Source organism: Colletotrichum aenigma, assembly GCF_013390185.1.
Source record: "Colletotrichum aenigma strain Cg56 chromosome Unknown KSG_Cg56_contig03, whole genome shotgun sequence".
Taxonomy (NCBI): Eukaryota; Fungi; Ascomycota; class Sordariomycetes; order Glomerellales; family Glomerellaceae; genus Colletotrichum; species Colletotrichum aenigma.
The window spans coordinates 696191-720954 of NW_023500909.1; the positions used below are offsets into that span (position 1 = coordinate 696191).

At 55.8% G+C, this 24764-nt stretch overlaps 9 protein-coding genes across 9 annotated transcripts; 5 read left to right on the plus strand and 4 right to left on the minus strand.

Annotated features, from left to right (window-relative positions):
- Positions 1 to 1138: 1138 nt before the first annotated feature.
- Positions 1139 to 2727, minus strand: OXA1 (Mitochondrial inner membrane protein OXA1; the record flags this gene model as incomplete). Its single annotated transcript, XM_037319396.1, has 3 exons — positions 1139 to 1606; positions 1664 to 2569; positions 2656 to 2727. The coding sequence occupies 3 exons, from the start codon at positions 2725 to 2727 to the stop codon at positions 1139 to 1141; spliced, it is 1446 nt and encodes a 481-aa protein (XP_037182013.1).
- A 578-nt stretch (positions 2728 to 3305) lies between these two features.
- On the minus strand, positions 3306 to 3792 carry CGCA056_v004142 (Mitochondrial import protein 1; the record flags this gene model as incomplete). Its single annotated transcript, XM_037319397.1, has 2 exons — positions 3306 to 3416; positions 3526 to 3792. The coding sequence occupies 2 exons, from the start codon at positions 3790 to 3792 to the stop codon at positions 3306 to 3308; spliced, it is 378 nt and encodes a 125-aa protein (XP_037181870.1).
- A 686-nt stretch (positions 3793 to 4478) lies between these two features.
- Positions 4479 to 5861, plus strand: ubx1 (UBX domain-containing protein 1; the record flags this gene model as incomplete). Its single annotated transcript, XM_037319398.1, has 3 exons — positions 4479 to 4556; positions 4625 to 5052; positions 5099 to 5861. 3 exons carry the CDS (start codon positions 4479 to 4481, stop codon positions 5859 to 5861), a joined length of 1269 nt encoding a protein of 422 aa, XP_037182011.1.
- A 369-nt stretch (positions 5862 to 6230) lies between these two features.
- Rraga (Ras-related GTP-binding protein A) lies at positions 6231 to 7358 on the minus strand (the record flags this gene model as incomplete). Its single annotated transcript, XM_037319399.1, has 1 exon — positions 6231 to 7358. One exon carries the CDS (start codon positions 7356 to 7358, stop codon positions 6231 to 6233), a length of 1128 nt encoding a protein of 375 aa, XP_037181876.1.
- Positions 7359 to 8903: 1545 nt separating this feature from the next.
- Positions 8904 to 11919, plus strand: CGCA056_v004145 (uncharacterized protein; the record flags this gene model as incomplete). The annotated part of the gene is made up of 4 exons (XM_037319400.1): positions 8904 to 9604; positions 9656 to 10297; positions 10346 to 10638; positions 10688 to 11919. The coding sequence occupies 4 exons, from the start codon at positions 8904 to 8906 to the stop codon at positions 11917 to 11919; spliced, it is 2868 nt and encodes a 955-aa protein (XP_037182017.1).
- A 913-nt stretch (positions 11920 to 12832) lies between these two features.
- CGCA056_v004146 (uncharacterized protein) lies at positions 12833 to 14627 on the plus strand (the record flags this gene model as incomplete). The annotated part of the gene is made up of 2 exons (XM_037319401.1): positions 12833 to 14241; positions 14300 to 14627. The coding sequence occupies 2 exons, from the start codon at positions 12833 to 12835 to the stop codon at positions 14625 to 14627; spliced, it is 1737 nt and encodes a 578-aa protein (XP_037182014.1).
- Positions 14628 to 15520: 893 nt separating this feature from the next.
- CGCA056_v004147 (uncharacterized protein) lies at positions 15521 to 16667 on the minus strand (the record flags this gene model as incomplete). Its single annotated transcript, XM_037319402.1, has 3 exons — positions 15521 to 16126; positions 16185 to 16247; positions 16473 to 16667. 3 exons carry the CDS (start codon positions 16665 to 16667, stop codon positions 15521 to 15523), a joined length of 864 nt encoding a protein of 287 aa, XP_037182015.1.
- A 2521-nt stretch (positions 16668 to 19188) lies between these two features.
- CGCA056_v004148 (uncharacterized protein) lies at positions 19189 to 19623 on the plus strand (the record flags this gene model as incomplete). Its single annotated transcript, XM_037319403.1, has 3 exons — positions 19189 to 19338; positions 19401 to 19463; positions 19540 to 19623. 3 exons carry the CDS (start codon positions 19189 to 19191, stop codon positions 19621 to 19623), a joined length of 297 nt encoding a protein of 98 aa, XP_037182006.1.
- A 1708-nt stretch (positions 19624 to 21331) lies between these two features.
- On the plus strand, positions 21332 to 21640 carry CGCA056_v004149 (uncharacterized protein; the record flags this gene model as incomplete). Its single annotated transcript, XM_037319404.1, has 1 exon — positions 21332 to 21640. The coding sequence occupies one exon, from the start codon at positions 21332 to 21334 to the stop codon at positions 21638 to 21640; it is 309 nt and encodes a 102-aa protein (XP_037182007.1).
- Between the last annotated feature and the right edge of the window lie 3124 nt (positions 21641 to 24764).

A 24764-nucleotide genomic window follows, 5' to 3' on the forward strand; every position in this document is an offset into this window, starting at 1 on the left:
GAGCACTGCGTTACCCTGAAATAGTAGATAGATGCAGTGTTGGTTAGGGTGTTCTTTCTACTTGCTCTCACTGATGTAGGCTATTGAATAAGTCAGAGGAGGGAGAAAGTTTACTGGATCAAGCGCATGATATGCAATCTTTAGGGGGTATGGAATTTAGACTTCATGATACCCATGGATACCCAAATGGGACTACCCATTACCCATTACCCATTACCCATGGTCCAACTACAAACCCGTGGGTACCCATGGACAACCACATGTCTGGGTATATCTAAAGCCTATCAATAAGAACTTTGGATAGGCGGACTCTGCGTTGGAGTATAGCCTTGCTTATCTTTATGGCAAGGCATGGCTCATTGACTGCTGTGTTCTATGTAGTTTCAAGACTTCGTGGAGGGTCCGGGGCTTTCCCAAAGGATGAGTGAGGCAAGCCGCAACTGTCATTTTGGACATGCCGGCTTTTCTCCCCTCCCGAAGAGGTTTTCCTTTCGGTCAGGCTCGGCGTGGGAGGGTATGAGGGTTGCAACGCCTCCAATATGCGCCCCCTAGAGGTCATGTCGAGGTGACAAAGTGAGAGAGGGCTGGCGAGTGATGACACTTTTCTGGCGAGAATTCACGGATCTAAAGAGGTGTTTGAGTGCAGAGGTTTTGAAAGCCTGCTGGTAGGGTCATGTGCACAATGCTCACGAACTTAGACGCGAGGTGAGAATGTCCACAACGTATCGTGAGAGATGTCGAGATGGCCGGCGTTGTGGTTTTTAATGGCTAGGAAAGTTGGTCTCACTCATCACATCTCAAAGCTCGCATTCACGAAGGAAGCCCCGACAGTGCTCAGGGTTGGCGGCTTACAGGACACATCTCATTGAGCCACACAGCATCACAATAAATTTGCGTACAAGCTTCAGGGGAGTGATTCTTCTATTATCCCTTGATGCAAGGTTACATGGTATCCAGACGGACACACACAGCCTCTCCCATATGGTACAGTATCTCTCCTCTCAACCTCCCCTCAGCTTCCCCACCTTCATTTTCATGGGGGATCTACGTGCCCAACCCCGGGAACGATCTAGATGTACACTGTTCATGAACAAACACACCGCGCTTTCTCAAACCCGTTCATCCACACAAAACCTCTCTACCTCCGTCGGCCGTACATCTCCTCTCTCTGCGCCTTCTTCAGCAGCGCCGCCCGCTCCGCAGCCTCCTTGGCGGCGGCCTTCTTCTGCTGGGCCTCGAGGTAGTCGCCCGCGCCGCCCCTTGCGTTGTGGATCGTCTGCTGGATGCTGGACACGACGCCCTTGATGGAGCCATCCTCGGAGCCCGGGCGCGGGGAGGGCGCCTGGTAGGTGGCGGTGGTGGAGATGCTGCCGCCGTTGTATCTGCGGCCGCCCGAGGGCCCGACGACGGGGAGGCCGAGGGCGCGGCGGATGGCGGGGCGGGTGAGGGTGTAGTTCTGGACGACGCCGATGAGGCCGGAGACGAAGAAGTACCACTGGACGGCGGCGGGGAGGTACAGGGTCACGACGACGGAGATGGGGCCGATGACCCACATGAGGATCTTTTGTTGGGCCTTTTGTTGCGGGGACGCGTTTGCGCCGGCGGTCTTTGGGTGGTTTGTTAGTTTGAGTTGCGGCATGAGGGGAGGAAAAGGGGCTCTTACCTTCATCATGGCGAACATGGAGATGGGGCCGAGGATGGGGAGGATGTACAGCGGGTCGGGGACGGAGAGGTCTGTGATCCAGCCGAAGCCGCCGTTCTCGAAGCCGGGGACGGGGATGCTGGAGGCGCCGTTGAGGACGCGGAACATGCCGTAGCCGAAGGGGATCTGGAGGAAGCCCCAGGCGGCGTTGAAGGGGTTGACGCCGGCGCGCTTGTTCATCGTGGCGAGGTCGCGGCGGAGCTCCTGCGTGCGCGCCGTGTCGCCCATGCTGAGGGCCTCGACGGAGGCCTTCTTCAACGCCTCGTACTTCGGGTTCTGCTGGACGAGCTGGAGCTTCGCGGAGGTCTCCTGGGCCTTGAGGAGGGGCTTGAGGAGGAGAAGGCGGAGGAGGACGGCGGTGACGGTGATGGAACCGATCCAGGGCAGGCCGGAGTAGACGTGGATGTGCTCGAGGGCCCATTGCATCACGGAGGAGGGGCCCCAGCCGAAGTCGAGGCCGAGGGTCTTGAGGTAGCCGATCTGCTCGGGGAGGTCGAGGAGGGTGGCGGCGTCGATGGAGGGGAGGGAGGAGGCCGTCGGGTCGACGAGGGTTGACGGCTCGGCGGGGATGGAGACGGGCTCGGCGGCGGGGGCGGTCGAGGCGGCAGCGGCTGTTTCGGCGGCGGGCTCGACGGGTGGTGAGGGTGCCGGTGGTGTCTGGATTTGGGCTGGTTGTTGGGGTGCGGGATCGGATTTGCCCCAGAAGGAGATGGCTCGTCGGGTCTGGAGGGCGCCGCCGATGGCCACGGTGCCGGCGAGTCGGCCGCTTGAAGTTCTCAAACCGGCCCAGGGGGCAGCGCCGCTGGCGGTGGTGTGCAGGGAGCTGAAATTACGTCCATCGCCGAGTCGTCTGGGTGACCTAGAGATCTGGCCATTGAGTTAGCCTGTGACTTTTTGGGAATGCAACGGCGGGGGCACTGGGTCCGGCAATTGAGGAAGTGGGAGGTGCGTACGGCTTGGCTTGATATGCTGCTGGTCGCCCTCGCCGAGGGGAGGGAGCGGAGGACGCCTCTGCTGGGCAGCATGGTGGGCGATTGTGAGGAGAGGGGTGTGGTGGGAATTGAAGGACGTCTCTATCGACAGATGCGCGGGTGCTGGAAATTTTTGGGGACCGCAGACGCGCCGGGAAAACGTCGGGTGGGTGGCCCAAGCTTCCCGGCTCCGTCTCCCGGGGCCTGGGGCGGGCTGGTGGAGGTCAGCATTTGATATGAGGGATGACAGGGAGCTGATTCGTTGCTTTCGTCAATAGCACGCTGTTGTTGCTGGAGATTCAGAAGACAAGAGGAAGTAATTTGGTTCATTTCGTTTTTGATTCTACCGTCATGTATGTACGATTCAAGATTCTTGGACTCGTCCCTTTCACCCGGTCCGTGCCGCCTGTCTAGGGGTCTTGTTTGTACACCCTCCATCTTCCGTACGCCGATGCATGATTTGTGTCTATTCTCTGCCAGAAACGATTCCTTCCAAGTTTTGGTTCATTTTGCTGCAAATCCTGTCTGCCGGACAGCATCGCCATCCTCAACGAGAGACGATGTCAAAAAAGTAATACTTCTGAAGCATCACCAGCAGGACTGCGCCTAAGCCCTCATTCCCATCCGCCTAGTCATTCCAGGCTCGTCAGGTCCTCGAGACCTGGGGATGGGGCGCGGCGCTTGTCGCGGACCTCCAGGCCGGGGCCAATGGGGTGAGCTCTCCTCCTGGACATGGGGAAAACCTGCCGAATGTTAGCTACTATGTCCTTTCCACATCGCCTTTTCCAAAATTGCATCGTGCGCAAGTCCTCCCACGCAGCAGCAAAAGCGTATCGCCCAGTCTCTCCGTACCTTGGTACCGCCCCATCCTAGCCTGAAGGCTGCCTCGTGGGCAAACAGCTCTCCGAATCCCAGCATCATGCCGTTGATGAAGGGCAGCAACAGGTTGATAGCGGCGCCGCGGACCAGACCCCAGAAGGTAGGCGGCTTGTAGAGGATGATTGGCGAGTTCGACGACGGAGGGGACGGGGTCTCAGCCTGGGAGTACTGCTCGCTGTCGGAGCGGATCGTGACGCCAGACTCGGCCAGGGGGTGGAGCGAGTCGTCGTGGGAAGCCATCTTCGACGGGGGGGATTTCGTATCGGATGGGAGGGAGATGGTTGAGGCGGGATGTTGGGGAGCTACTTGGTGACCGCAGAGTAGATCCAACGACGGCGAGCGAGGCACGTTTACCGAATCTCGGCGCTGGGCGATATGCTGTGACGAGGGTGGACAGCTCCGGCTTCACTTCGGGAAATCATCACAGCTAGGTAGCTGAGGTACGTGAGCTCTCCAAGGCGGGACAAGACGGGATCCATGGATCCAGATTAGATAAGCGCGGGGTCCGGTGGATATCTGATCCGGCTGCACCTTGCGGCGCCCAGGGAAGGTGCTGTGGTGGGGTTCTGGAAGGTGCACCTGGGTGGCCTGGGTGGCTCCATCCCACGTCACAGGGAACGTGCTAGAGAGGTACAGGAACGGAAGCAGCAAGCTCTAACTCAGGCAGTTACGACCACTGAGCTGCCTGCTCTAGTCCGTTCATCACCAACACCATTCAACACCATTCACCACCACCCGCAGGTAATCACTTCCTTTTGCCTGAACCTTGGGAGGACGCAACCTTGAAGGGACACACCTTAATAACACCTCTGTCAAGACATTCGCTGCGACCCATCTATCTCAGCAGCGACAATTGCATCGCTTCGTCACTCATTGCAATCCTCCTTCTCTCTTCCCCACCATCCACCTACAGAACCGCCATCATCATGTCCGGCAGCAACAGCGCTTCGCGCAACAACATCCTGCGCGACTTCACCAGCCTGACTGGCCTCCCCGAGGCTCGCGTACGTGCTTGCCTGTTCCATACGATCCCGTCATTCGTTGCTTGCGTTCCTGGCTGACCCCTCCTCAGTGCACAGAGTACCTCGAAGCCGCGAACTGGGACATTGGCCTCGCCGCCCAGGCCTACTACGCGGACCACGACTCTGAAGACGATGCTCCCCAACGTGCTGCCGGATCGTCATCCCAGCCCGCTCCTGCCGCGGAAGCATACACCGGCCCCAGAACCCTCGATGGCCGCCCTGCACCCGAGGCTGCCCGCGGCGGTGCTGCATCCAGCAAGGCACCCAAGAAGAAGGGCCTCGCCACCCTGAGCTCGCTTGGAGGCGGCCACGCGCATGACGACGACGATGATGAGGACGACGAGGACGACGATGACAGAGGCAGGGGTGATCTGTTCGCTGGAGGAGAAAAGTCTGGTTTGGCCGTGCAGGATCCCTCTCAACAGGAGGGAGGTGGCGCCAAGAAGATCATCAGTGACATCCTCGCCAAGGCAAAGGCGTAAGTGATGGCCACAGTCCCCCGAGATCACGACTAACACTTATAGAAACGCCTCCCGCCCCGAGACAGCATCTCCGGCCGGACCCTCCCGCTCCACCTTCAGAGGCACCGGCCAGACCCTCGGCGGTGAGGGCACCGAGAGCCGCAGCATTCCCGACCCGAATGCCTTCCAGGAGGGCTCTAGCGGCCCTCCAGGCCAGACCGGCGAACCCCAGGAGCGCACTCTTCACCTCTGGCAGGACGGCTTCAGCATCGACGACGGCGAGCTGCACAGATTCGACGACCCGGAGAACGCCATGGACCTGAACATGATTCGCGCCGGCCGAGCTCCCCTTCACCTTATGAACGTGCGCTACGACCAGCCAGTCGACGTGAAGCTCCACCAGCACCAGGAGAACTACCGTCCCCTTCCCAAGAAGTACAAGCCCTTCGGCGGAGAGGGTCGCCGTCTCGGCAGCCCCGTCCCAGGCGAGGGCAGCTCGTCAGCCGCCGCCCCTGCAGCTTCGACCACCACCGCTTCCGCCTCGACCACCTCTTCCGGCCCGCAGACCACCGTCGACGAGTCTCAGCCAACTCTGACCCTCCGCATCCAGCTTCCCAACGGCACGAGACTCCCCGCGCGCTTCAACACCACTAACACTGTGAATGATGTCTACGAGTTTGTCCAGCGCGCCTCCGCCGACACTCGCACCAGATCTTGGGTGCTGGCCACGACATTCCCCAACAAGGACCACACCGATCGCAGTCTGGTGCTGGGCGAGATGCCCGAGTTCAAGAAGGGCGGTACCGCCGTTGTCAAGTGGGCTTGAGCGAGGTCTTTCAAAAATGGCGGGTAACGGCGGCGTTTGGAATTTCTTTTCAGCTCAGCCTTCACACAATGGGTGGTGCGGCTAGGGCGTACGAGGCCTTCTTGCCTCTGGGTGGAATGTAGATTCGTCCCGACAAATAGAAGTACTCAAGAACATCTTCAATGACTTAAGTGATGTACATGTGATTTTGGTGTATGCTATGCTACAATGTCGTGGTTCCTTCAAACGCCCTCTTGAAATGGTATCATTCATCATCCCTGCCATGCGCCACAGCAGCTACGAGGCTGCTGCCCAGCGTCACACAATATTAAAAAACAGATCTACAGTGCGTGATGTCTCTCTTTTCCTCTCCACCCCAGCCACACTCTCTCACGCAGGCCCAGCCGCCCCGCTATGCGCCATCATCGTCGCCGGCCCGTCGAGAAACTTAAAGTGCTCGATAGCAATCTGGCAATTGAGCATGGCGGCGTTGAACCGCGCCTCGCCGGGCGGCAGGACGACCATCAGATACGTGTTTGTCGTGAACTTGAGGATGAACAGGTTGAAGCGGGTGCCGGCCTTGTGTTCCATGCGGACGAACTGCTCCGCGTTGCGCGGGGTCCCCGTGAAGCGGGAGATGGTCTGCTTGAAGTGCTTCATGATGTTGGACATGCGCTCGAGGCGGTCCTCTGTGGGGTTGCGCTGGCCCTCCTCGGAGGTCCAGGAGGAGACGGCAAGGAAGGAGGTGCGCTCGAAGAGGAGCAGCTCCTCGGCCTCGATGGCGACGCCGAGGTTGGCGAGGTTGCGCTCGATGGTGGCGAGGTTGGGCACGAGGTCGTGGATGATGCTGGCCCAGGCCTTGTAGAGCGACTGGTCCCAGATGGAGGTCGCGAAGGGGGTGATGTCGAAGGCCCCCGTCTGCGGCGGCTGCTGGACGGGGCTGCTGGGGTCGTTGCTGTCATCTGCCTGTTGCTGTTGTTGTTGGTGGGAGAGGTAGCCGATAGAGTTTGCGTACTCGGCCGTCTTCTGGCGGACAACGCGGACGCGGTCGTCGTAGACGGACTCGCGGTGGGCGGGAACGACGAGGTCCATCTTGTGGATGAGGACGTAGATCTTGGCTTGCGGGGAGAACTGGAGGAGGGCGGAGATGATGGAGACGTAGGTGGCGAGGTCGCGGTCTATGTCACGGGACTCGATGTCGAAGACGTAGATGAGGACGCCGACGTTGGAGAAGACGTGGACGCGCTGCTGGGAGAGGTAGTTCTCCATGAAGGCCTCCTGGCCGCCGCAGTCCCAGAGGTTGAGGGTGAGGTTGCCGAGGAATTTCACGTGGGAGAGGTCGATGTCGATGGTGGCGCCGAGGCGGCGGGTGTCGCGGGCGATGTAGTTGCTGAAGATGATGCTGCGCATGCTGGACTTGCCGGAGCCGGACTTGCCCATGAGGAGGACCTTCTTCTTTTTGGGTTTCTTGACTTCTGCGAGGGCCGGCGGGGGCCCTTCGGTGTATGTGTCTGCCATGGCGGGGGTTCGGGGTGGTGGTTTGCTCGCGAGGATGGAGGGGGTTTGCGAGATCGAGGAGCTGGAGGAGAGCTTCCGGGGCGGTTGGTGCGGGCCTTGCGGACGCGGCGCGTGGATGTCGTCGGCTGCGGATGCGTGAGACGCGTGTTCGGATGGTACAGGCAAGAGGGGTTGAGCAGGCTGCTGGCGGACGGCGGTGGTCGAGCAATTGGCCGTTGTGCGCTGTGGAATCTCGTGTGAGGCTGGGAAGCTGGAGAAGTTGATCTTCTGGTCAGCGACCTGATTTCCAGGAAATTAGGTACGTATCCTGGCTGGAGAACCGTGCTGGGTGGCTGATAAGATAAGACCCCACAGCTATCACCCGGCAGCAAGCCAAGCTGCCTGCTTACACTCATATACACTCATCCTCTTTCATCATCTTCGTCACATCGTGATGTTTAAAGGTCTTGGCTTGTTGCTGTCTGAGAGACTCAAGCGATACTATGTCGAGAGATGACGGTTTACGAGTGTGCTCTCGAGACAAAATCACCTCACAAGCCTTTTTGGAAGAGGCTGGGATGGCCTTAAGCTGATGCTCCTGCACCACCATCACAACTTGGGAGAAACAGATCGTGATGCCGAATTCTCAATGAGCTGCATCATGTCTAATCATCGACTCCAAATCGGAGCGGCCAAGACGAGGTGTCACTCTATTTTTATGCAACCCAAATATCACCAGCTTTGTTCGGGTTGAGGGACCGATCACAAGGGATCCGGTGTCGGATTCCCTGCTTCTCGGCAGTGCCTAGTCGAGGCCGGGCAGACAATAACTCGATCCGATGTTCTACCAGCTCCTCGCCGATCACCCACTGAAGATGCGGATTCCCTCAGAAATTTGAATCAAACAAGATTCAGTCATCGTCAGCGCAGTCAAAAAAAGCCATCCTCCGGCTCCCTCCTGCACACCATCACCATCCACCAGCCATCCAGGGAGTCCAGCCTCCGGCATTGTGTGCCCACCTCAGCCGAAGGGATTCGAAGGGAGAGATGCGCCGTCTGTCCAATGATGTGAATCGAGCACACCAGAAACGGTGAACCCGCCCCTCGTTGGAGCGTGAGACCGTGTCTCAGTCGCGACGACCCTTGGCAACTGCGCGGACTGCCAACTTCGCTTCTCCCTTGCCGGCGCGGGCCAATGGATACGACGGGTGTTCGTCAGGTTTCGGGATGCCGTCTCGCACACCAAGGGCATCTGCTGATACCGGGCTAGCGATGGACTAGCGACCGGGCTATGGGTGTGGATGGGCACACTGTTCAAGATTTTGGTCATCCCTACGGACAAAGATGTTGGGAAAGGGCCACAAAGAGGCAGATATGAGTGTTCAAACCCCCACGTCCGAGGTCGAGGCCATCATGCCGTGGATGCTCTTCATTTAGTCGTGTGGAGAGATACTCAAGTTTATTCGAGACATTTCCTCGACTTCGACTTCGCTGTGCCTTCGTTGACAACTCCACCGACGTTGAGTTACGTTGTCGTGTAAGTCGAGCAGGCTCCCACTCTACACGATGACCTCGCCATTCTGGCACACGCAGCACGGCGTGAGCTCGCCCCTATGGCAGACCCAACCCAAGCCGCCCCGTCGTCCTGAACGTCCCGAACGCCCTGCTCGTCCAGATACTCCCGCCAGCAATCCCACCACACAGCCGCGGAGCAGCACGCCGGGCCGCAGAACCAGGGTCGAGACGCAGTACCACCCGCCGGTGCCCACCAACAGACACCCGATCCGCTCACGATACACCGCGCCAGAGGACGAGTCCCGCCCGAACGCAAACTCGTTCTCGATGCTGCCTCGGCGCGCCAGCGGCTCGCCCGGCCGCGTGTACAGCTCGTCGACGCAGCCGTACGAGTGCCGCAGCCCCGTCATGACGCTGAGGATTCTGTCGCCGAGTCGGCACGGGGCGAGAGACGAGAAGGAGCGGGATGGCCAGGAGAACAGGCCTGTTCAGGAAGTGGCGGAGCCGCCGTTGCCTTCTCCAGGGCTGGCGCGGTCGAAGTTGACGTCGCCTAAACGTCGACGCCTTCCCCTGAGAGACTCGATTCTTCTGAAGAGGAAGGATTCCCCTGATTCGTCAAAGGTGACGACACCAACGAGGGAGAGCATGCCCGTGAAAGCTCCCGAGACTCCGGAGCAGCGGGTTGCGGTGCGTGGGAGTCTTCCTCCTACGCCCTCGACGCCGTCTAAGTCGCGACTGAAGGGTTTTCCGAGGTAAGTACACCATGGATGTGGATGAGAAACAGTCGACTAATGTTTGTACAGGCTTGGATCATTCTATCGCGACTCGAAGCCACCACCGCCCCCTGATTATCGCCAGTCTGAACAGTTTCCTCCTCGTAAGGAGGTAACGGTACCAGAGATCAACAAGAAGCTGCCCGTTCTGCCATCTGATGGACCAGCGGCTGATGCTGGTGGCACCCTGGTCTCCCGCATCTCTACCATGATTCTCGACGAGGGCATCGGCATCGGCGCCGACAGATCTTCCGCCGCTTTGAAGGTCTGGGACGCCGTGACCATGTGTCTGGATGGGATTGCCAACGCTTCTACAACGGAGACTCCCAGCAAGCCGCCGAAAGAGGACACCCCATCAGGCAGGATCTCACAGGAGACGCCAGCCCCAGCCTCCAATTCAATCCATCCATGGCCGCTGGAAGCATGGGGACTTCGGCATAATCAGAAGCAGAACAACGACAACCGGCGTATGGGAGAAGCCCCAAATATGGATGAAGGGGATGTCAAGACAGATGCTCCGGCCAGAGCCGCGCCAGTCGTCGATGTCCAACAAGCAAAAACCACCACGGCAGCGCTCCCTTGCCCGTTCAGAACGCGCAACCCTGCACGATTCAACGTCAGCGAAAACTGGCACTGCGCGCAGGGCCAGTGGAAGAGCCTTTCCGATCTGCAGTAAGTCAACCAAGGCCCAACAGAAGGATTCCACTCATCTCTTGATAGGCAGCACATCACTAGACACCATCGCCACGCCAGCGACACCCAGCTGTTCCAGTGCCCGCGATGCGAAAAGGGGTTCCCTGAGCCGAATGCTTTCAAGGAGCATTTGATGCTCCCGAGGGAGCAGATGTGTGATCCTCGCTCGGAGGCTGTTCCGCCCAGCAGTGACCCTGAAGATGGCATCACTGCTGGCAGGGCCAGGACACTGTCCGAAGGCGTTGAGGCGGGGAAGATTGGATCGTGGGACGACTTGTGGAAGTGTCTGTTCCCAGATGACAGGATAGTACCTCGTCCAGGTAAGTCAAGCATGCCCTTCGGTGAGATAACCTCCGCTAACAAGCCTAGCCATCCTCCCCGCCATCGAGCTCCCACAAGTCGAACAAGAAGTCTTTACCAGCACCAACATGTCCACCCTGAAAGCAAGCCTCGAAGAGCGCCTCAAGTTCCTCGCCTCCCAATCTGCAAACAGCGACCTCTTGTCAGCACAGATTCCCGTGATCACCGGCTCCCTCTCCCTCGCCGTCGAAGCCCATCTCCGAAGTGTCTTCATCGCCTGCCGGACTCAGTCCCCGTCACGAACACCAAACCGCTCCCGCTCCGCGTCCCAGACACAGGATGCACCAAATAACCGCCCGCGCAAGCTCTCCTCAGCGTCCTCAGGGGGTGTCAGGAATATTCTCGTGCCACCAGAGCATCATCGCCGCCCGCCCCTTACCGAGACCAGAAGTTTCACCCGCGACCCCGTCCTCCGCCCACATATCCCTACCCAGCGGCGCAGCCTGAGCGAGGGCTCCCCCAAAGCCAAGCTCCCCCCTCGCACCACCAACCTCCCCATTCCCGCCACGCTCACAATCCCCTTCCCGCGGATATCAGCCCTGACCGAGCACTCCGACGCCGGCCCGGAGGAAAATATATCCCCGAAAGGCACCTCCTCGGACGCGGAGTACTCCTCGGGCGTGGAGTCGAACCCAACCAGCGCAGGCGGCCTGCGCGACTCGAACAACACGGACATACGCTGCAGCAAGTGCAACATGCGGCCCTCGCTGCGCCCTAATGAGGACGTTTTCTGCGACCCGCGGCTCAGCGCGGCCCCGTCGACGCATGTGGCGCCGCACACTACCGACTCGAGCTGCCGGTTCTCCGACTCGGGCATCGGCATCCTCTGCCGGAACTGCAGGATGCTCGAGGAGCTTATCAATTCGTACTCAAGGGCGTCGTTGCAATCGGCGGACTCCTCACGGCCGCCAGCACCCGGAACGACGGGGCCGGGGAGCAAAGGCCAGGAGGAAGTGGAGGAGGAGCCCTCAGCGAGGTTAGTAGCGCCATTCTCGTTCTCGCCGGATCTCTCTGTGTCCATCGACGAGAACGACGAGGAGACGCTCTTCGATCTGATGCTGGACTCATCAGCTGCGTACAGCGAGGGAGGAGGTGGAGGGGCGGATGGGCAGCAGCAGCAGCGCAAGACGCAGGCTCTCGTCTCCTCGCCCATGTTCCCTCCCCCGACGCAGGACCTGCCGCCGTCGCCGTACGGGAAGAAGTATGACCGGCACGGCGGGCATGATGGGGGTTTCTTTTGACTATTTCTGGAGTTTTTGGTGTTTTTGTGGATGCCGCGGATGTTTTGGGTCAAATTGGGATGACGAAGCTCTCACGATGTATGAACAATTGGAGTTTCCTGGGGGTTCTTTACATGTAATCCCGTCTTGTATGAGCTTTTTAGCAACAGAATCTCTTCATTTCATCTTCAAAGCCACCACCACCATCTTTTGAAAATGTAAATGTAAAGCAAAACAGTCAAACCATGTAACTTGGTCGACTGGCCCATCGCGTCCGAGCCAAGCTGATCGATCACCCGATGCCACGCCACGTAGAGGAATGCAGGCCAGACCATGTCCATTTTAGCCGCAAGCGTTCGTTCCGTGCTTCCCCCCGCCTTTTGGGGATCTGCATTGCACCCGCCAGCCCCGCACTCCCTCTTGGTGCCCCTGTCGCCCGCTGTAAGTTGATGCAAGGGCTTCATCAACAGCATCAGTCATGTTCAGTCAGTTCACTTGTGAAGACCTGTGAGATGAGATTTGTGAGAGGTATGTGAGTCAGCAGCCATGAAATAATAAATCTACCTTCATCGCCTCCGTTCCAAATACGCAATTCCAGAACACGAGCAGAATCAGCCAACGTGCCCGTCCCAGGGGCTGGTGACGTCGCAGCTGCAAGGGTGCGGTGGATCGCCCCGATGCCCTACCGCGGATGTACGTCATTCTTACAGCGTCCAACTGCAGCTGCTGCAGGTGCTTCCAGCTGTGCTCGGACGAGGGAAGGAAACATGCCACCAGAGGACGGATTAACAGCAGAAGGGGGATAGCTAGCTACCCGAGCTCCGATCAGATCCTCCCTTTCCAATAAATAACACCTCCTCTGTCACGAGCTTCCCCCTCCCTCATCATCGTTCGATCAATCCGACAAACCCCATTGAGCTCCGCGGAAGGCACAATGGCAGAACAAGACCGCTACCAATCCCATCTGGGAGTAAACACAGACAAGATCCCAACACCAAGCATGCCCGCCGCCTCGGGCGCTGAGCAGGACCGCTTCGGCGGCTGGTTCGGTGGCAACAAGGCAGACAAGGCCGCCGACGCCGTCAAGGACCACCTCCCCCGCGGCTCTGGTGCTGAGCAGGACCGCTACGCTGGCTGGTTCGGCGGCGACAAGCTGCCGTCCCTCGAGAAGCTGGGCGAGAAGCTGCCACATGTCTCCGGGGCTGAGCAGGACCGCTACAACTCCCACTTTGGCGGCGACAGGCTCCCCTCCATGGAAAAGCTGGGCGAGAGGCTGCCGCACGTCTCGGGCGCCGAGCAGGATAGGTACAACCGCTGGTTCGGCGGCGACAAGCTTCCTTCCATCGAGAAGCTCGGGGACCGCCTCCCTCACGTCTCTGGGGCCGAGCAGGACCGCTATGAGAGATGGTGGGGTGGCAAGGGCGAGCAGGTCGCGGACAAGGTTGAGCGGAACCTGCCCAAGACCTCCGGCGCTGAGCAAGACCGCTTCGGGGGCTGGTTCGGAGGGGACAAGCTCCCCTCCGCCTCCGAGGTGAAGAACGCCATGCCCCAAGTCTCGGGCGCAGAACAGGACCGCTTCGGAGGCCACTTCGGCGGCAAAGCCCCCTCCGCTGAGGGCATCTCCCGCCGTCTCCCTCGAGTGTCCGGCGCGGAACAAGACCGTTACGGCACGCACTTCAACCTGCACCCGAGCAACCCAGTTAACAGCGCCACCACGACAACCCTCGGCCTCCTCCAGAATGCCCTCCTCCCCTCCTTCGGGCTGCATGCCGGCCTGAGCACCGTCACGTACGCCGTGGCTCGGTACACCGACCGCGCCGACGCCAAGGACTTCCTCTGGCCAACGGGCCAGGTCGCCAACGCATGGTGGACCGCCGTCGGCACCCGCGTCGTCCACGATGGCCTCTCGCTGCCCTCGGCATGGGACTCGCTCGGCTACACGCAGAAGCTGCTCCTCACGGGCGTCAGCGCCTGGGGCGGGCGCCTGCTGTACCGCATCGCGACGCGCAGCGTCAAGCGCGGCCGCGACGATGACCGCTACGTGACCGCCAAGCAGCGGGACCCCAAGTTCTGGGACCGCGCGTTTTTCACCATGTTCTTGCCCGAGGCTGCCTTCCAGGCTTTGATTGCGCTGCCGTTCACGCTGCCCTTCCAGGCACCGCTAGCGAGTGCGCGCGCGTCGCTGATTACTGACTTCCCTGAGACGTTCCACAGCTTGGCTGTGTTCCTGTTTACTACTGGCTTTGCGCTTGAGACGCTTGCGGACACGCAGCTTGAGGCGCACTCGAAGAAGAGCAAGGAGTTGAACCGCGAGGGTGTTTGGAGCATCGTTCGCCACCCCAAGTAAGTGACCCCTCTTCATTTTCCTATCATATAAAACAAAGGTATTGACCTCATATAGCTACCTCGGCGACGCCCTCTGCCACCTCTCCTTCCCCGTCCTGCTCTACAGTGCCGGCATGCTCCATCCGCTGGCCGTGCTCGGCCCGATCTTCAACTACATTATCCTTCGCTACCTCGGCGGCGACAAGGAGAACGAGGCGAGCCAGGAGGAGCGGTACGCCAAGACCAGCCCCGTTAAGCTGCAGCAGCTGCGGGAGTACCGGACCGAGAAGAACAGCTTCTGGCCGGCCGTCAAGGAGGCGAATAACAAGTGGGTGTGGATCGTTGCCGGTGCTGGTGTTGTTGGCGCCGCTGTCGAGAGAGGACTCCTTGCGTACTTCAACTAAGTTTGGGGATGTGGGATGAATTATTGTTTGACTAGTGTAATGGAGTGAAAAGGATGTAAACATAGTAATTCAAATTGAGTCAAATGAAAGTGAAGATGGCATACTTCAATATAGTGAAAATTTAGTTGACCAATATGGTTGATCTACAGAGATGGGAAAATTGAAGATCAATACTGGTCAACATCCAGATTGGCTCGGAGAAAGCAGTCAACAAGGTGTGGCCACACTGCTGTGCCAAAAGTGAGAAGAAGTTTAGGAGAAAAACAGAAGACGCCACAAACCTCCGGTGTGCGGTCAACAACGGGCGTCCGCCTTTGCATGCCCGTAGATACAACACCAAATCCAAGATTACAAGGCAAGTTAAGCTGTGTAATTCAGAGATAATTCCATTAAATGCCACTAAACAAAGTCATCCATCCGCCGGGTCGCAACTGACGAATTGTCGATTGAGTATGGTATGACGTGACGGAAGTCAGCCATCCAGGAACTCAACCGGAAAACACATGTAATCCAGTTGCTTGATGTAATGACGCCCATATTCCAATCCATCGCAATGAACCCAAAGTTCCAACCCAGACTCTCTCCCCTATTAGACCACAATTCCATAACGCTAACAGAAACATTCTCGCCCAGGCACTCGTCCTCCACCCAGCGACTCAGCTGCCAAACAAACAATGAAAGACTGTTGCACGAGTCCTGTACTCAGCTGACAACCAGACCGTTCGATGTTGTTGCAGAGAGGAATATGAAGTGGACCCCCTGTTTCAATCCGTCGCAATGAACCCAAAGTTCCAACCCTCTGTCTTCAGATTCTCTCCCCCATGAAAAGGCGTTGTCCACTCTTGGGAAGACCCCAGGGAGACAACATGGCGAGGAGCAGAAACCCTAGCTCTCTAGAACTGCAGCTTGGGTCCAAGGTTCGGAATGGTTTGAAGATGCTTACCGCACCTTGCTCTTTTTCGATCGTCCTCAGAGAGAGGGGGGCCGTCTTGGGAATCGGGCTTCTTGCCCTTGGGAGGCTTCTTGCCCTTGGGAGGCTTCTTGTCCTTGGGAGGGCCGCCGGCCTCGGCCTCGGCGTTTTGGATCGCAGCATCCCCCTCCTCCCCCTCCTCCTCCTCAACATCTTCCGCGTCCTGCACAGTAGCCGCAGCGGCAGCGGCAGCCTCAGGATCCTTCGCAGCGGCGGCCATCGCCTCCGCGCTGTAGTCGTGCTCGAGCAACTCCTCGAAGTGCTCCGCAAGCGTCATGGCGGCGGCGCTGCCGCCCATCATGCCCTTCATCTTGCTCAAGTCGGGCCCGATGGCCGTGCACTCCCACTTGGTGTACCAGTCCTCGATGGGGAGCTCGGGGTGGCCCCACCAGCCCCAGCCGCCGCGGTCCTCGGGCACCATCGTGCCGTTGATCAGCTCTTTCTCGCCGGTGAGCCCGTTGGGGCAGCGCGCGTGGACGCCGAAAGGTAGCATGCCGCAGCAGGCGCCGTCGCGGCCGCCGTCGCCGACCTGTTGGAGGTGGTTAGAGATGAGAGGGTGGAAGGGGAGGAACCGTGGCAAGGCTTACGCATTTGCCGAAGACGCAGGGGTAGTTGGCGCCCCTCACGCGGCAGGAGTAACCGTTGCATCTCTGTGGGTTGTTAGTGACGTTTCGTTCGCTTCTGCTTATCGGGTTGTAGCGTGTGGCTTTTGATAGGACGTGGCTAAAGGTGGACAGGCAAGGAGGGGGAGGAATGAGTTCACGAGGAAGGGGATAGCTGTGTGCAAATAAAGATGGAGAGACAGTGAGAGACAGAAGAAGCCGGAAGCAGGAAAACGAAATGCGAATGAGCAAGAAAACGTAATCTCAACTTACGCCCCTAGAGCCGATAGACTTGGGACATTCCGTCTTGCGAGCTTCGCGATCCTTCTTCTGGCCCATATCTATTCCGCCTCTGTAATATCCATCCTTGCGGCCCTTGCGGCCCTTGCGATCCTTGCCGCCCTTGCCGAGGGCGTCGACACCGGAGAGGACGACGACGGCCGCGAGTAAGACAGTGGTGACCTTCATGATGAAGGTGTCTGGGTTGATTCAAGGCTGTGTCGGGACCTTTGGGGTTAGTTGAAAGAAAACCAAAAAAGAGCGGAGAGGGGCGAAAGGTTGGGAGTGTTGTGTGCCTTTTTGTACGCCCGGGTATCGTGCCAGGGCATGTGGTGGTGGCTTTCTCATCACCTTGATCGATTGTGGCTGCTGAATCCGTTGGGCATTAGACCTTGCGTTTTTACGCCTTGGAGCAATATTCATACAATATTCATATGATATTCATACAACATTCGTATATTCATACAATACTCATGTTTGGCTTTGGATTTGTGCGTGCGCTTATACGAGAAAATTTGCCACGGGATGTGTATTCGAGACGAAGTGGAAGGCTTGAAGCGAACAAGAGGGCCCCCCAAGGATGTGCGAATAACCTCAAAATATTGATAAAAAACAAATGGATGGCTTGTTGAGAGTAATTTCCGAGCCCACCCAGCAGGGGCTTTCACTGGAGGGCAAAGGGCAGCAAAAGCACATCGGCCAATGCTCAGTTCAGTAGCATGACAAGATGGTTTAAGACTGGACTGAAAACCGTTATGATTCGATTAGCTATGGTAGCATGCCATAGTCTGATTTGAATTTTGTCAAAGTTGAAATCCGCCGCAAGGCTTCACCTATCTTTTCTCCTGATGCAGTTGTCTACGTCAACGACCGCACCGAGAGTCTACCTGAGATGCTGGCCCTCTATCCTGTTAAAACCACATAATGAACGCATTTTACTTGCAGCACTACAGAACAGAGCAAAGTGAAGAAACCGTAACTTACGTGCTGGCAACAAGCTTCGACCTTGCGTATCCCATAAATCTCTCAGCCGCCGCACTTTTTCAAAGGATTGAGGCTTGCCGCAAGTCAAGCGCCACATAAACCAACCTTGAACAGCCTGGACATCTTCCTACAGCTCAATCAGTTCTCTATTGTTTACCCGGGCGCCACTGGGGCGTCACACTGCCATGAGAGGTGGAACCCACGTGGATCAATATCACAGACAGCGACGATCAACAACCTCTTTCGTCCAACTACCGGGGCCATCGCACTGACGGCTGCGAATTATGGGGAGAGATGGAAACTTTTGCGTTGGCCCACCGCAAAATCCGCGTGCTATGTCGCGGCCGCCCACCCCGACAAGTCGGAGTCGCCCTGGGTCGGCCGACGATGTGAAGTCCTTTTGCTGCGTGGTTGCGACTCAGAAAAGTGCATGGCTGTCTTTCGCCTCCATTCGAAGTCGGTATTTGGGTACCGAGATGAGTCCGACGGAGGTCCAGCAGGGTTTGAGGGACGCGAACTGATCGGCAGTCGCAGCCAGGCATCCGTGGTTTGTTGTCCACTGATTCACGTTGGGATTGATGTGAACCCTCGGCGGAGGAGGATGCAATGCCTGCTTAGATAGGTTGATTTACTGTTAGGAATCACGGTTCGAATAGAAGCTCGATTTGAATTAGCACTGCAAACGTTGCGAGAGGGATCACGACGGGCAACTTCTCCGTCACATCGGATGGTAGTGCATGAAGTCCACTCGTCGACACCACCTAAACTTCAAAGAAAACACGAGATCCCGAAATGGAACCAACTACCCACGAATGGCAAGAAGACAAGCCGGATGCGGAAGTGCTACACCAAGACTTCTACGACGAAAGTCCCATTTCGGAGTGTTTTCACGGCCTGCAGTAAGCTTATGGGGACACCGCAACTGGATTCTTCCCTTGGCGGGGCACAGACAGCTGAGCCTTGATGAAGTTGCAATACTAGCAAAAGGACATGGCAGTTGGGTTCCCCGGGGCCTGCCAATGAAGAGTGGTTGTTTCCCGTTTAGCGGTGGATCGTAGGATTGAATGTCGGCAGCCCTACGGCGATCTTCGCTGAATACCGCTAAGCCTGACCGAAATCCTTCCGGACGGGACGAGCCTTCCGACTTGCTGTGGAGGTGACGATGGGATTTCGGACTGAGCTTTTGACGACAGACCCTGTAGTTCTCAACTTGTCAGTCCAATATATTGTCTGACGGAAGGATGGGGCCTGACCTACAACCATAAGGCCGAGACTAGGTGACCCTTTGTGGCCAATCAAGTCTATCCGAGAAGGCAACACCGGCTTCAATATCTGTTAAACGTGGAGTCCATTTTCAGGAAATCGTACCATCAACGCTGACCCGTGCTCGCAAGATCGACAGTCGCAGTCAGCCCTGGGGCACATCAAGCCAGTCTGACAATAGACAGATCCACAATAGAAACAGAAGTCGGGCAATTGTACACGCAGCAGTGCGACTAGAGAGACTGGGGGAAGATAGACTTACACGGCTCGGCCACAATATAATGATGGGTCCGATTCGAACGCCTGCTGGCAACTTGCTTGAAAAGCTATATAAACTACCGAATACTCCATATGCCATCCGGTATTCTCACTCAAACCTCATCATCATAATCACAGCTTCATTCAACCCAAAGCTCCCATCACACACCTACCCACGCAACAGCATCTTCTCAACTCAGTCAAAATGCAGTTCTCTACCATCTTCGCAATCGCTTCGGCCCTCACCCTCGTCGCCGCTGCTCCCACTCCGGCTCCCGAGTCTTCACCTGCCGCGGAAACTCCTGCCCAACTTTTCAAGCGCAAGGAGTGCCCTAGCAACTACGCTTCCAAGGGTGTATGTGCCCCTCAAATCGAGACACTTTCGTGGGAGCGTGAGACTGACAGATGCCCGGATAGGTCTGCAACGGAACCAGCTGCATGTGGGGCTTGGTTAACTACGACTGCGGTGTCGGTTCTTGCGTAAGTCTTCACGGTTTCGCATTTACTGCGGGTAACCTCGACATGGAGATCGATTTGCTAACCTTTGGCTCAATAGGTTGGCGCTGGAGCTGGAGACGGATCTTGCTGCGGCTGGCCCAGTGATGGTGGCGTGGCTTACTGCCCCAACGGAGGATTCTAAGCAGCTGTCACTGAAGATACTGGGGGATATGTCTTGTCGTAAGATATGAGGAAACGAGTATAACCTGCACTATATGAGCGGCGGATCTAGGTGCATCTAGTTACGATCTTTACACGATTTCACGAAATAATCACATTCATTTGGCGCAACTACTCTACTTTTGTACTAAACTTTGTCTTGGTGTCTGGTGGTTCGAGAAAATGTTGAGAGCTTATCATCTCGGTAACGCTTGCCCTCGGAAAAACGTTATTGGAAAAGGAAATGGTATGTGCCCAAAGTTTAGAGGCATTGAGGTGAACAATTGCCAAGGACGATCAGGAATGCCCAAAACACCCATGGCCAGATCAAAGGATTGACTATCAGACGATTTAAGACTTGGCACAAGTGAATCATGGATTGGACTGTGGCGAGGCATAGTGGCTGAATCAAGCATGAAATTGCCCTGTAGTCTGGCTCATGCTGCCCTCCTCGCAGCCGTTGATAACCGCAATTTCACTTCCGTCACCCAGCGCTTATTCATCGCATCATCACCATGCTAATTTGCTTGCGACGTCTTCCCTTTGCCCAAAATAGCAATGAACTTAAGTAACTCCCTGTATCTACAAAATTTCCCGTCCAAAGAACTTTGATAACATCGACTCCCAAGCTGTCCGTTGCTTCAACGCCAAAAAGTTGATAATGTGGCTATCGGTCGCACGAAGGAGTACAAACGGCAGGAGAACTGCCGAAGCAAGGCAAGTAATTGTAGCACATTAATGGAGAACTAGAACGCAATCAAGAACACCCATTGCAACAAAGGTGTTTTCTTTGATAGTTCTCCCGACTAACTGAATTGAAGACGTTATCATTGAGTCTGGCGGCGGTGGAGAAGATTAAGGGTTCGGATGATCTGTAGACTGCAGCACTGAGGGTCAGGCGAAACCCATTGTGGCGTCCTGGAGATGTCCGTCGCCGATAAGGGGCCGGCGGCAGCACGGGTCGGAGCCCGAGTACGATGACTGCCGAGTACGCGCCGTTCGCATCCGGCATTGTCGGTGTGTTTATCGAGGCCGACCTAATTAACTTCGGACCCAGCGATCTCCATTAATAAAAGGCCTCCCGCGGATGTAGTTAATCAAAAGTTGGCTCAACCATCCGTTCCGTTCTTTGAGCCTGTTATGGGAACCACGGTTCTCGGGTAGCTCCGCAAGTAGGGCTGTAGATTTCTCGCTGACCCCTGAAAAACGGCACACGGTGACATCTCAATTGTGTTCCAGATTGAGATCAATAGCCAGTATCATATGAGTTAAGGTGTGTCTGTTCATCCCAAAGTCACCTGCGAAACTGAACTGATTGATGCTTATTTGAGTCAGTTACCAGGGGAAACTTAAACTTTGCCAAGCAGGGACAATTTCCTGCAACATGGAATGTGGGGGTAACGAGAAGAGGCGGAGGAAGTCGGCAATACCGATGACCATGCCCCCATGTTTTAACAGAGTCTATGCTGCTACGCCCTACACTAGAACTGAAGGGTTCATCTTATAAAGGCGCGAATGATTCTCAACTCATGTTCACGACAGCAAGCAATCCCAAGCTCATCCAGTCTTTCGTTCGAAACAGAAGTTCATCTCCAAACTCACAGCACGGTCTTTAGTAAGTGCAACTGTACGCTCCACGTGTTGAGCCAGGGACACCCAGCTAATGGCAACAGCCTTTTTACAACCTCAAAATGAAGGCTTCATTCGTTCTTTCCGCCCTCGCTCTTGCGGTCACCGCTCAAGCCTGCGACCAATACAAGTATTGCGCCTGCACAAATGAAGACGGCACCACGAACGATGTGCTTACCGACTGGGCATGCGACCCAAGCTACACCCGAATCAACGACAAGGGATACACTGAGTGCAAGCTCTACAAGAGCAGTGCCTTCAAAGTCACGGCATTGGACAACTGCAAGTTCAGAGAGGCCTGCGAGGCCAGAGGTGGCAAGGGCGACTCGAAGTGCAGAGCCAAGGTTGGCGTCTTTAAGTTCAAGGCTTGAGTCGAGCTGAGCTGGTTTTCTTTTCCTTCTTGTCAAATACTTTGTGCCGGAAGCAATTCCAGGTTGAAGCTATCGATCGGTACCGCCAATGAAATAGACGTCAGTTATGTGCTTTGATAAACTCGCCCAGCATAATGATGACTTTACAGATGCCCACGGAAGTAAGGAACTACCGTCTCTGAAGTTCTGTCTGGAAAAGAAATGTGGAGTGAAGGTCAACATCGTATCTCGCGAACGAAACACAAGACTGTATTTGGGATGAGTTTAACTATATGGGCAGTCGTTCTCGGGCGGCATCCCACTTTGATCGTCCAATAAGACTAATGGCCTCAAGCGCCCGCGCGGGTAGCTGTATAGTTAATTATGTGAGTGCTGGCGGGAATTACGTTCAAAACTCTTAGTACGTCCATCGCGATCATTCAGTTCGTGCAATCGTTATTTACAGTTGCGCGTAGTTTAGGTGGAATGCGCGAGAGACGCGAGAGACTTAAAGGATCGCTCAGTTGGCTGAAAAGGAGGGTACGGCCTGGGGAGTCCAGGTTTACTGCTCGATAACAAAATCTTAGTGAGATCGTTGACAGCCAACTCATTCGTTCAGGGGCCTGAAGAAAACCGTCTCGACGACTTGAGTCAGGCATAGCTCGGGAGGAGACATCCGTAATTCTGAAATTTCGTCAGGAGCAAGGCAACGAAACACTGGAATTTTACAGAGCGGAGACGCTCACGGCAGTGAACTAAATCAGCACTGAAAGGGCAACTGGCAGTAGGTCTCTGCTGGCATGACCGATGCAGAATTCTGAAAGCTGTTCAAAGCTCAACTGGATTGATATTTTAGGAGGTCTTGATCCAGGGCAATGCTGGTGAGCTATCGAATTAAGGTTTGTCGTGAGGGAACGGTACTGTCATGACTAGTAAGACCAACACGCGGAGGAGTCCGCGATGCACTAAATCAGAAACAGGTCAAATGGGATTTCACATTGAAATGAACGGAGCTTCCTCTTACAAGATGATTGAGCAAATCCAAAGAAGTTGTCGTGATGAGAAAATTTGTTGCCCTATGCCCTGCTGTACTCTCAGCGGAAGGCATTATGCCATCCGAGGGAGTGTGTTCATTGATTAGGATTCCTGCGAACCTCGGATGAGTGACCCGAGTCTGGGCCTGAACTCGTCGTTTCTCCCTAGGATACAGTGGCATTAAGTATTGGTAGCACAGACTCCGACACCATTTCACGTGTGATGACGCGCGCGCGCGCGCGTGTGTGTGTGTTGAAAGACTGATTTGGTGATAATTGGCCCCTAACAAAAGGCGACGATCATGTGATATGAGTCGTCCACGGCCGTGCTCCTCTATTGAAAATGGAATTTGGAGTACAGATGGATGATTGCCAGTACCCTCTCGACATTCAGCTGGTTGTCAACTAAGAGGATATGGAGAACCCGACGCCGAAAGACTCTAGACAGTAGTCCACTTCAACGTGTATGAAAGCCGCTAGATTATGTGACTCACGATCGCCTGACTCCACGGCTATGTCCTCCTGCGACACTGAATCACATCTCTTAGGCATCAGACATCCGTGGCTGTATCCCATCAGTGCCAGCAGACTACAGTCCCCATTTTCGCCGGGTTTCTCTGATTCCGTTCCAGGGGCAGTCTTACTCAGTCACAAAATTCGCGATTCGCAAAAGAAAAGTGTCCTTCTTCTCTCATTAGTTCGAACCCATGCTGCATGCCCTGCACTGTAGTTCACTAACACCTGATGGGATATCTCATCTACGGTTACTTCCCTAGATTTACCCTAACACAGATCTCACAAAGGTGTGCCGGCACACGTTTGCCAAAATTTATACCCCCAAGAGGTCTGAAAGAGAGGGAGGGGAGAAAAGAAAACACAAACCAGAACGAATTCGAAAGACGTCTTCTTATTGGGCTTGACATTTCGCGTTGTATACATGTAATGATTCGCGGCCCGACCTATAATAACGACAGGCTGACCGAATTAAGGTACAAAGTCACTGCGGGTGGTCAGCATCGGCTGCAATCTGTCGCCTCAATTTGCTCATAGAACCAATCGCACGTTCAACAACGAATCATCCTCCAATGAGTAGAGAGCTGACGCATGCAAAAGATGCGCATGACCTTCTTTAGGGCTTATTTGCTTGATCGCGAAGACGACAACAGCGTCATGGGCTAGGTGAAGTACTGCGTGAGAGCTGGGCTGAAAGTAACTGCAGGTGCCATGTCATTGATGCGTCAAAGCTGGAATGCAAGCGACGTATGATCGCATTACCTCGACGGCTTGTGGTCCATTCAAGTTCTAGGGCTACAGCCCGTCTTTGGCGAAAGACTGCTGAATCACGGAAAGTATAAGATAAAATATTCTCCTTATGCCACCCATCTTCCATCAGATGGCAGAAACCTTTTTCATCAGGACTGCGCCGTGTTCTGTCCTTAAGTCTTTCGCATATCCCCTTTAATTGACCACTGCACCGGAAATGGATAGAATTTTAGTTCGGCCTCTCCCACGTCGTCGTCCCAAATGGAGTTACCAGATCCCAACAGCTGAAGCAGAGGATATCGTGACAGAATCCGATCAGGAGTCTCATATGATTCATCCATCAAGGAACGATGAGTTGGATCACATCCAACTGAGAAGTTTGTTCAAGGTCTCTGAGTGGTCACTGAGGACATATTATGAGCTGCATATGCTTGCGCGGATTTTCAGCTCATCAGTAATCGATGCAGCAAGAAAGGGTGCGTTCACAGACCCAAACAGTATAGTAGCGTGGGTCTGCAACGTCAAAAACGATGGCGAAACTATAGAGCCGAACGGCTTGACCACGGTCGACCAGTTCAAACAAATGCTCCACGGAATGAAGGTAGTGCCTTGCCCTCTCTCTCGTAAGGGCTCCTAACATTCAGGCTGACCCCTAAGTATGAAGCGCGCCAGAGCTTCACAGCACACAAACCCCGTTACAAGACGACTGTAAGTTCCAAGGCACTCACACTAAAGTTCACGAAAATTAGTTAACACAAACGACTATGAAGATACATTCCCAATCCGTCTCCGCTGATCATGTGCCTCCTGATTTTGGCAGCTTCACAACATGAAATTCCCTTCCTGCG